The sequence below is a fragment of the Pithys albifrons genome, chromosome 21, assembly GCF_047495875.1.
Source record: "Pithys albifrons albifrons isolate INPA30051 chromosome 21, PitAlb_v1, whole genome shotgun sequence".
In the NCBI taxonomy this organism is placed as follows: Eukaryota; Metazoa; Chordata; class Aves; order Passeriformes; family Thamnophilidae; genus Pithys; species Pithys albifrons.
This window is the reverse complement of record NC_092478.1, coordinates 3,551,524-3,562,357: the sequence shown is the minus strand read 5'-3', so window position 1 is coordinate 3,562,357 and position 10,834 is coordinate 3,551,524. Positions and strand designations below refer to the sequence as shown.

Sequence of the window (10,834 nt, the reverse complement as noted above, 5' to 3'; positions counted from 1 at the left end):
ATGGAAAAACCAGGAGCAGGAAAAGGCTGGATGAGGCGTTTCCATGGGAGGGAGGGTTTGGTCACTGATACAACAAATTTCAATGTCCCTTCTCAAGTTTCTGACCAGCAGTAGATGATAGTAGTTGGTGTGCATCCCTTAAGGAGGTGGTGTGCCTCAGGCAGGTTGCTGCTGAGCTGCGGCTGAGAGCCTGGCCTTGCGTGTGAGAGCATCCTCACGATGGCACTGCTCCACCAGCACACGCTGCCGCCAGCCCGACTCCTGGGACCGCTGGGATGTGGGGCTGGGCCCCCAGAGGTGTCACGGCCAGCAGGACCAGCCCCCAGCCCCCTCCCGAACAGCCTGTGATTGAAACAGGGCTAGAAATCTGTCCCTTCGGCAGCGATTCCTGCAGGGAGCAGTAAATGAAGGGAAAATGGAATCTTACAAAATTTAATCTCTTCCCCATTTTCTGCTGACATTCCTGTTTGCTTTCTATCTTATCCCCGTGGAGTTTGCATCTCCATCCCCCACGTGAATGAGGTTGTCCTATAGATTCCAGAAATTTCTGTCTTGCCACAGAAATGCCTTTCACTGCTTTTTTCCCCACAAGATGACAAAGAGCAGAGAAAATAGAGGCCTCTGGTTCCCAGTTTCTACTTGCAGGTGGGATGTGGCCTTTTAGCTTTGGCTTGCCACTCAAAAATATATCTCTTGCTCTCAATTAATCCAATCAGAATTACTTTACACATGTCTTCTGGTCACTGCTTCTGGGAATAGTGAGGAGAGACATGTTCAGAGGTCCTGTGTGGTCCTGATGGCTCTCCTGGCCATCACCACTAACTGCTGTTTGCATGTTTCAGAGACAACCTCCTCTGGATACCTGTCTACGAGAGGACCATCGTGCAGCAATGACACTCAGTCCTTGTCTGGTCACCTGGCACGGCATGGGGAGGCTGGACATTGGAATGCTGCCTCTTTCCTTGATGCCAGCCATGTTCCTTCTCCTCTTCCTCCTGAGCCCCACCGGTGAGTTCCACTTTGGGCAGTGGGAGGAGTTTTAGGCATCCACGATCTCCCTCCTGCTCTCAGATTTGTGGGCAGATTTTCTCCATAAGATTTTACCGTGGTGTCCCCAACAGCATTGAGCAAGCACAGGGATGGAGGGAGCAAGTTCAGCTCTTACCTCCCACCATGACCGATGTGTGATGGAAAGATCAGCACTAAACACAGCAGGGGAATGGGGAAAGCAGCTGCCAGCACAGAGCCCCGGAGTGGACAGCACTGATGGGAAGATGCTGGTGGCCAAAGGGTACTCTTGGGTTGCTCTCCAGGACGTGTGGGACTGATCCTGCCGAAGGGAAGGGAGGAATGAACACCCATCCTCTTAGAAAAACGGTCCCTGCTCAATCCTGGCAGGTATTGTTCAGACAGGCTGGAAAGCATTTTAATCGAACAGGGAAAAGCCATGCCCGTTCTGGAATGAGAGTCTGCACGAGTGCTGAGGCAGCGCAGTTATCCCGGTGTGCTTGTATTCGGTAATTACAGCCAATTACAGGCGGTGGGAAACATATTCTTGCTTCAACAAACCAGTGCCAGACAGAAAACTGGGAATTCAGGTGTAGTCAGACATCCTAATTGAGTTAAATCAGGCTTTGCCTTCCCACTGCCTCAGCTGGAGACTCCCATTGCCCCGGATCTGCTGTGGCAGCCCCTGCGCCCTCACTTGAGGTGTGGAGACCCTGGGGGGACCCCGCTGGCTCCGCCGCTCTCTGTCGCTGTCCCCGGCACCACCAGCCTCTCCTGGTTCTCTTCATTAATGGGGACAGATTAGTCGCTAACGAAGAGCGATTTGTCCTTCCATTTGGTGTTTGGTTTTTTCAGCATCAGTGTTTACTCGAGCTGTTTCCCTTTTTCTTTAGGCTTTGTGAATCTGGATCAGAGAAACACGGAGGGCTTTCTCTCTTCTCAAAAAAAAAAAAAACAAAAAAAACAAACCAGTTTTCCCCTCGTTCCTCATTACGGTAGCCATACCAGGCATATTTTTTCAGATCTCTCCTGACTTTGCTGGAGGATGCTCTTAAATGAATATTTCAGAGCTTTGATTTTGACTTAAAGGGAGATGAATATTTATCAATGTCTTTTTATCCACTGCTTTTTCGGCACTGGAGTGGACTAGGTGTTAAAAATCAATACAAACCAGGATGAAACACTCTTCCTAGAAACCCTCACATCTCCATATTTTTGGTGTAGAGGTGAGCTGAGTAACCTCTCCTGTTTTCCAGCCCACAGGGCTGCCATGTCCTTCCCTGTTCTCTCCCTCAGAGCCTCTCTGCTCCCTTGGTCTTGCCTGTGTAATCCCCACTTCTTGCTGGCATTGTGGTATCCCTTTCCAGCCTGCCTGGTTCAGCTGGGAAGGGCAGGAATGCCCAGCCATGGCTGGAGCTCCCAGGTTGCTGATGTTCATCCCAGCTGCAGGCAGCATCCCTGCTAACTCACGGATACATCTAGACAGCTGCCTTATTCTCGTTTCTCTTGGGGCTTCTAGGTCTTTCTTTGACAGCCTTGTTTTCTAGCTGACTTAATGGTCTCCCAGGCAACGTCCTAGCAAGGAAAAGGGAGGTGGGTTCATCTGCTTGACTGTCCCCCCAGGTTCACTCTGCCTCTCACGGCGGTGACATCCGCCTCCGGAGCAGCTGGGATTGACCTTCACGTCACTGCTTGTAGGCTGAGCGTGAAGCAGGACAGGGCTGGTCCAAGGCAGGGTGAGGAAAAGAGGCCATGGAGCCACCACAGGCGTTGATCAGCCTTTGGGTGCTGTAATTAGCATGAAGGCGTCATAGAATTGCAGAATGGTTTGGGTTGGATGTGATCTTAAAGCTCACCTCATTCCCAACTGCCTGCCATGGACAGGGACACCTCCCACTAGATTTGGAAGGATTTTGGAAGGTGTCGCCCATGGGAGAGGGCTGTGCAGTCCCAGCCTCACACCCAAGGTGCCTTGGGTGCCCAAGAAATCCGTGCTGGGCTCTGGCATCTGCCAAAAGCTTGTGAAGTCCCAGGGCACCCACAGGGGCAGCAACTGGGATGTCCATGAGGTCCAGACACCCACCCCCATCCACTGGCCCCTGGATCATGATGCTGTGACCTCCTGGACAGTCTAGAGCCCTCAGTGTCCTGTGTTGGCAGCACCCCAGAGGGGACTCCACTCAGCACTGGGGCCAAGAGGGTTTTTGTTCCCAAATAACACCCAAACTGGAAGGGAGGCCCAGTCTGGTGTGGGGAACAGGCTGCCAGGAGGAGCTTTAGCTTTCCCTTGGCCCCTCCCTGAGTATCCAAGAGTGTGGGGCTGCTGGCAGGGCATTTCCAAAGCCCTCATTCAAAGCCAGCTGTCTGGGGTGAGGATGCATCCTGCAACCATTCAGCTCCCTCTGCATGCTGCTTGTTCATCCCCTAAGGTGGCTGCACCTCATCAATTGGTATGTTGGTACTTGCATGAATTATGGAGCTTGCAGAAAGCAGACTTTATGGGGGGGAAAAAAAAGAAAAATTTAATTAAAATGCACTCAGGGTGCAGCACCTTCCATCAAGAGATCTCCAGTGGGTTCTAAAGCCAGGCAAGATGGATTTTCCTCGTTTCCATCTCACCACTCAAGTTTTTGTGGTGTGATGGGGCACAGGGCAGGAGGATGCAGGAGCTGTCCAGGGCCTGGAGCAAGTCAGCAACAGAGCCAGGGTTTCCCAAGACCTGACCTGAGGCAGGACCCACCTGGGGTGGCTGCTGCTGGTCACTGGGCTGGTTACACATGTCATCTGGTGCTTCAAGCACAGTCCCACCACAGAGCCACAGTCATGCATGTGCTGCCTCAGTTTCCCCATGTGACCCAGATGAAGTGATGCCCAGGAGGGAAAAGGTGCTCAATTTTTCCACTGCAAACCTCAGGTCTTTGCAGGAAAGGGAAGGGGCCAGGGGCTGTCAGGTCTTGCCAGGCCCCTGCCATGTCCACCCCATCCCTACTGCCGTCATCCTGCGAGCTGCATCCCTCCTCTGCTTGCTGGGGAGAGCTGAACTGATGCCTTCTCTTCTCCCTTGCAGGCACCACCTCTGAGCCCGAGCTGTTGCCATTCCCAGGTGAGATTTTTCTTTTAAAGTTGCTTTTCTCCAGGAACTTTTGTAGTTGAAAAATGCATTTTTTGCAATACAGAGAAGGGTCACCAGTTTATTTAAGCAGCAGAGATTTGGGACAGTTTTGCTCCCTGTGACACCCATGGAGTGTTTGTCACCTCCTGACCTGTTGCCTGCTGAGGGCCCTCTCTCTGCCCATCCTCCCAGAGATACGGCTCTCCAACGGGCCCAGCCGGTGCCAGGGGCGTGTGGAAATCCTCTACAATGGCTCCTGGGGGACGGTCTGCGATGACGACTGGGACATTGTGGATGCCAACGTGGTGTGTCGCCAGCTGGGCTGTGGCCATGCCATCACCCTCCCAGCTGCCATGACCTTTGGCCAGGGGAGTGGGCCCATCTTCCTGGACAACGTGGACTGCAAGGGCTGGGAGGCAGCGCTGAGCGAGTGCTGGAGTCACGGCTGGGGCATCCACAACTGCTACCACTATGAGGACGTGGCTGTCGTGTGCAATGGTAGTGAGGTTGGGTTCCTTTGGGGCAAGGAGAGCAGGGGGTTCCTGTGGGGCTGCAAAACCTTGGGGGCTGCAGATGTCTTGGTGGAGCCCAAGAGTCGTGTCTCAGATTCTGTGCTTCTGATCCTGGGTCAGCCAAACCTCCTCCGCATCCTCCCTCCGCCCTTCTCCTCAATCCAGGTCACCTCCCAGCTCTACATGCTGGTGCTCCATAAGGTGACCAGGCTGTTTTGTGTTCCTTGTCACTGCCAGCTCAGGAACTTTGTGAACTCTCCTGCATGATCACTGGGGACAGAGCACATGCTCACCCACGCTCCTGCCTCTGAGTCAGTTGCTGCCCCACTGCTCTTTCCCCTTCTGATTTGTCTTTCTTTAAATTGCTGAACTTTTCAGTAGGAAATGTTCCTAAAGGTGAGAAAAACAGTGGAAAATGTTTGAACTTGGCAAGTGAAAGTAGAGCAGCTCCATGTCGACCCCTATGTACCCCACACACGTTCCTCCTGGTTTACTCATCAGCCAGGCATCAATGAGCAGTGAACGTGAGGCTGTGCAGACCCAGAGCAGCTGCTCAGTGGATCCTTGTGTCCTCCAGAAGTGGGGCTTGGAAAAGGAGGGGTGGAACGGTGGGGATGCTGGGTTGGATGGTACGTCGGACCAGCAGCAACCAGAAAACACAGGAAAATGAATCACAGCGCTACTGGAGAGAAGAGGTGGAAGGGGTGAAAAAGGAAGTCGGGGAGATGGGTCTGAGGGCAGAGGAGTGGCTTGAGCCATTGGCAGAGTCCTCTTTGCAGGGCAGTGCAGCTGCAAACCCCTCTTTCTTTCCCTGTTGGGGTTAGTTTGGTGCAAACCCTCCTGGTGCAGTGGGGTGGGAGGGATCCCTCTAGCTTTGCGGAGGAGCAGCAGCAGGTGCCACCTCTCTGCTTCCCTTTACAGAGTTCTCACCCACTCAAGCCAGTGAAGGACCAACCACCAGGACCCTCACAGCCCCAGTCCAGGATGGGGAAAGTAAGCTGCTCGACAGTTGCTAGCAGGGGGGACATCCTGACTGAGGGCAATACCCCTCACTGTCACCTGCTGCCCCTCTGTGAACCCCAAGCTCTGGGGGGGAGACTCCCAAGGACCCCACCCTCATGCTGGCCATGGCCAAACCCTATCCCAGAGCTCCCCAAGACTAACAAGCTGTGTTGCCCTAAAGCATCACCCTTTTCCCGCTCTTTCTCACTTGGTTTCTTTGCCATCACGGGCACTGCTGGGTTCAGGCTCAGTGGCATCCTTGTGCCACATGCAGGGACACAACATCCTTCTCACCACGTGCTGCCACCCTCCAGGTGACGGCAGCATCCGCCTGGTGAGTGGGCCCGACACCTGCCAGGGCCGGGTGGAGATCTTCTACCACGGGAACTGGGGCACCGTCTGCGACGACGACTGGGGCTTGAGTGATGCCAGCGTGGTCTGCAAGCAGCTGGGCTGTGGGCAAGCCCTGGATTACAAGAGCAATGCCTACTTTGGCTATGGAACAGGACGTATCCTCCTGGACAATGTCAACTGTGACGGCAGCGAGCCCTTCCTCTCTGCCTGCTACAGCCTCGGCTGGGGCATCCACAACTGTGGCCACCACGAGGATGCTGGGGTCATCTGTGCAGGTATCAGGGCAAGGAGAAACCCAGGGACATCCTGGTCTCCAAGGAGAAATGGCCTTGGAGAGATGATGGGGTGCTCAGGGTTGGCCAGGAACTGGGCTTTGTGCTGCAAGAGCATCCTTTCTGCCTAACTGCCATCACCCAAGTGCTCTGGAGCAGAGTGCAGCACTGCACAGAGAGACTGGGACACAACTGGGTGATGATTTGCAGGGGAAATGCATCTGCCATCCTGCTATTTCCCTCTACCATTTCACTGCTCTGCTGGCTGGAAAACAAGCTGACCATGTCCGGAAGGAGCAAGTGGCTGCCGGGGGCTGGGCACGATGCCAGGCCCAGCCTGCTTCCCCTTCCCCTCCTGAAATGATGTATTTCTGCTATTCTCTGCTGATTACTGTTTATAATGTTAATAATCCCCCTGAATTCCCTCATTATCATGGTTAATGATGGGAGCAGTAAGCATCAGTGCTTTCCCTTTGCTGCTCTTAAAGGACAAAGGGGCTGATGCAGGAGAAAAGGGATAATTTTCTCAGGCTGGTCCTTTCCTCCCTAAACATCCCTGTCCCCTCTGTCACCTCCCTTGGGCGTGAACCTGATGGCATTGCCATGCACAGGCCTTTCTCAGTGGGGCAGGGGATCATAAAGCATAAAAGGTAATGAATCCTGATGATAAACCTCCCAGGTATACAGAGAAGGAAGATCCCATGTGGGACCCCAGCACTTAGGTTGGGATGGAGAAGCACATGAGCAGCACAGATGTGCTGATGGACACAGCCCATCCAAATCTCCACTGCCCTGGAACATTCCGACCACAGAGTCACAGAATCAGTTAGGCTGGAAAAGACCTCTGAGATCATCGAGTCCAACCACCCAGTGTTTGTTCATGGCTGTGCAGCTTTTTCCTACATGTCACCTCTGTCCCTTTGTGTCACTGCAGGGTTGGACACATCCACCATCACATCATTCACCACCTCGGTGGCCTTGGACTCCGAGGAGACAATCACAGCCACGGCCACTGGTAGGTCAGCAGTCACTCATTTGGGGTCTCGTTCGGGGGGGGGACCAAGCCCTCTGTGTCCTGCTGTGACCCAGCACAGCCATCCTGGGTTCCTGCCATGCATGGGTGACACTCAGGAGGTGACAGTGCCCATGGCAGGATCTTGCCATGGGGCAGCTGTGGTGCTGGTGGCTGCTGGCACCAACTGGAGCAGGGGCAGAGGGTGCTGGATGGGGACCCCCCAATGCCTGTGTGTCCCCACACTTGTCCCAGCAGTGACAGATGGCAGGGACCAGCCATCCCAGGCCACCGAGGTGGTCACCACCATGCTCCTGACTGTCGAGCAGGAAAGTAAGTGTTCAGCTGCTGTTTGTCCTGCATGGGGCTCCCCATCCCTGGGAGGGATCACCCCATAACCCCAGGACTCACCCCACATCCTCAGGACTTACCCTGTGTCCTCAGGGGCTTAGCCAACATCCCCACATTTCACCCTATTCTTGCAAGGGCTCACCCCATGCCCCACAGAGGGTGCTCCCAGGGGTTACCCCATGATCCGTGGGCTCACCCCATGCCCACAGGGTTTCCCCAGGGTGTTGTACCCATGCCCCCATGCATTAACTCATAACCCACAGGTTCACCCCATGCCCTCAGGGTCTTGCTCTGCACCCCCAGGGAGTTGGTCCCATGTCCCCATGTGTTACCCCATTACTCAGGGGCTCATCCCATGCCCACAGAGTTTTGCCCCACCTCCCCAGGGGGTTGCACCCACATCCCCAGGGGTTACCCCATAACCCAGGGGCCCACCTCATGCTCCCTGAGGGCTCACCCCATACCCCTGGAGGGCCAGCAGGGGACATTGGCCCTCCCTGTGGAGCCCTGGTCCCCCCGGCGTCGTGCCTGTGCCGGGGCCCCCACGCAGGTGGCGGCTTGCGGCTGGCGAACGGGAACGGGAGCTGCCGCGGGCGGGTGGAGGTGCGGCACCGCGGCACCTGGGGCACCGTCTGCGACGACGACTGGGACTTCCCCGACGCCCAGGTGGTGTGCCGGCAGCTGGGCTGCGGGGCTGCCCTCGCCGCCACCGTCCTCGGCTCCTTCGGCTACGGCAGCGGCCCCGTCCTGCTGGATAATGTGGGCTGTGGCGGCAGCGAGGCTCGCCTGGCCGACTGCTTCCACCTGGGCTGGGGGCAGCACAACTGCGGCCACCACGAGGACGCCGGGGTCATCTGCCGAGGTGAGAGTGGGGGAGAGTCTGGTGGGCCGCCAGCTGGTGGCCAGGTGGGAGAGGGAGGGTCTCCAGTGAAGTGGAATGGAAAACCAATGAGATAATGGGTGTAGGGAGGATTTTGGTCATGCTCAGTCTGGCTGCAAGAAATGGGGTCTCCAAAATGGGGTGGTGGGTGATTATGAGCCCCCAGACCCTGGGGTTCCTCCTGCCCATGGAGGAATAGCAGCAGCAGTGGTTGGTGCCATGGTGCAGGTGATGATTGGAATGTGAGTACCACCTCTGGTCTTCATTTGTGCACATCCCTGAAAGCTCAGTGGCTGCACATCCCAACCCACAAAACTCTCCCCAGCCACCCCACACCACTGCTGGGGGGCCCTGACCTGACCCATGGGGGCACAAGTGTCCCCTGAGTCACTTTTCCCACCCCTTCCCCACTGCACCAGGTGCTGATGACGCTGGAGACCATTTCCAAGAAGCCACTGCTACAACCACCACATTGGTCCCAACTCGTCCCACGGAGGGTAAGTACTGAGGGTGTCACCTGAGGACCCTGAGGATGCTCCACACTGGCACAGGGTGGAAACAGAGGTGGCTCAGGCAGAGGCCCAAGCTTTGGCAGTGCCAGAAGCATCTACCTGGAGCAGCTTACAGGAGGGGGAAAATCTGGTGGCATCATGAAGTCCTGGCCTCCCCTGGTGCCATCAAGGCTCATTCAGGCAGAGATGACAAACCTCAGGTGATGGATCTTGGGGCTGAGCCAGGACCAGAGATCATTGTCTTTTCCTTCAACCTAAACATCCACCATGATGCTCTGGGGGTCACCCCCAGCTCTGATGGTGGTAAATTGTCACCCCCTGTGCTTCTGGCTGTGCAGAGGCAGTGGGGGAGCTGTGAGTAGCAGCAAACATCTGCTGAGCCTTGGAGAGACGAGGCTCCAGGGCAGTGGAGAGAGGGGCACAGCACTGGGGTGGGCACAGGCAGGAGCTGCCTCACCCTGTGCCCTCCACAGGGTCCCTGCGCCTGGTGAATGGCAGCCACCGGTGCGAGGGGCGCGTGGAGATGTTCTACCTGTCCCAGTGGGGGACGGTGTGTGATGACGCCTGGGACCTGCGGGATGCCAAGGTGGTGTGCAGGCAGGTGGGCTGTGGGCACGCCATGGCAGCCTGGGGGGAGGCCCGGTACGGCCAGGGAACGGGCTACATCTTCCTTGACAACCTCAAGTGCAAGGGCCACGAGCCCTCATTGCTGCGCTGCTCCCACATCCGCTGGGACGTCCACAACTGCGACCACTCCGAGGATGCTGGTGCTGTCTGTGATATCCTATGACTGCCTGCCTGCCTGCTGGGACCCTCCTGAAGGTAAGGGGGGACAGGGATACAGGAGGGAGCCTGTGGTGGTGCCCACAGAGAGGGCTGAGCCCTGACTGCTGCTCAGGGGCTCTCACTCTCTGCCTCAGTTTCTCCACTGGGCACGAGGGCACTGGTTCAGCCCCCTGTTTGGGCTCTGACGATGGGTGAGGACCGGGCTCTCCTCAGCTCCTAAAATACTGGCTGAAGCTTTTCCCCCTCAAAATGCCCCCTGGAAAAGCAAAACTGCTTTAGATGTGAAATCTGGTTGGTTTCAGCCTTTTCTTTTAAGAGAGGAGGAGAGAAAAATGGACTTTCTGCTGTGAAAATGATGTTAGATTGTACTCAGAAAATGTAAAAAGGGGGCTGAAATCTCACCAGGATGTTCCAGTTGCTCTGCAGTGAGTTGCTGCTGTTCTACAATTTGCTTTGCAACCCCCCCCCCCCCCCAGAAATCCCAATACCAGCTTTTTCTTTCCATTTTTGCATCACAAATACCAATTCCTCCCTCATTTCCATGCAGCAGAAATGGAGACATTGGATCTCACCCCATCTACAATCCTTGTGCCCATATTCTTCTGCAAACTCTGTGGGGTTCTAGGGGAGCTCAAATTAGTTTTCCTTTCCTGGGGGGCTTCAGCACAACCAATCCCTGCCCAAAAAATCCCTTGGGAGTGGGAAAGGATGGGGCTTCTTGTAGCCTCCCCATCCTTCTCCATCCTGTGCTATCCGGATGTGCTGGGTTTGACTGATATCCCACAAGCTGCATAATGCTCATGCTCCAAGGTGCTCAGGGCAGGCAGGGAGCTGGCAAACAGGGCACAAGCAGATGGAAAACCATAGGGAAGACCCCAAATCCCTTCCCAGAGCAAGGAAAAAGACCCAGGAGCCCGGTCCCCACCAGTGCCATGCCTTTGGGGTAAAGGCTGTTTCCCTCCCAGCTCAGGTGGAAGGACCCAGCCTGCAGCACCAGTCGCCTTCACCACCAAGTGTTTGATTCCTAATGGGA

At 55.6% G+C, this 10,834-nt stretch overlaps 1 protein-coding gene across 1 annotated transcript; it reads left to right on the top strand.

Moving 5' to 3' along the window:
* Positions 1–926: 926 nt before the first annotated feature.
* SSC4D (scavenger receptor cysteine rich family member with 4 domains) lies at positions 927–10,834 on the top strand. Its single transcript, XM_071575361.1, has 11 exons — positions 927–1,008; positions 4,076–4,111; positions 4,313–4,618; positions 5,554–5,625; positions 5,949–6,263; positions 7,195–7,275; positions 7,528–7,605; positions 8,174–8,485; positions 8,923–9,000; positions 9,489–9,837; positions 10,767–10,834. The coding sequence occupies exons 1-10, from the start codon at positions 927–929 to the stop codon at positions 9,803–9,805; spliced, it is 1,677 nt and encodes a 558-aa protein (XP_071431462.1). The 3' UTR covers positions 9,806–9,837; positions 10,767–10,834.

Excerpts from the sequence above, each read along its gene's own strand:
- SSC4D (XM_071575361.1), top strand. The coding sequence starts at position 927 with ATGGGGAGGCTGGACATTGGAATGCTGCCTCTTTCCTTGATGCCAGCC. Across the intron at positions 5,626-5,948 it reads CCCAGTCCAGGATGGGGAAA|GTGACGGCAGCATCCGCCTG; the intron begins GTAAGCTGCTCG and ends GCCACCCTCCAG. Across the intron at positions 8,486-8,922 it reads CGCCGGGGTCATCTGCCGAG|GTGCTGATGACGCTGGAGAC; the intron begins GTGAGAGTGGGG and ends CCACTGCACCAG.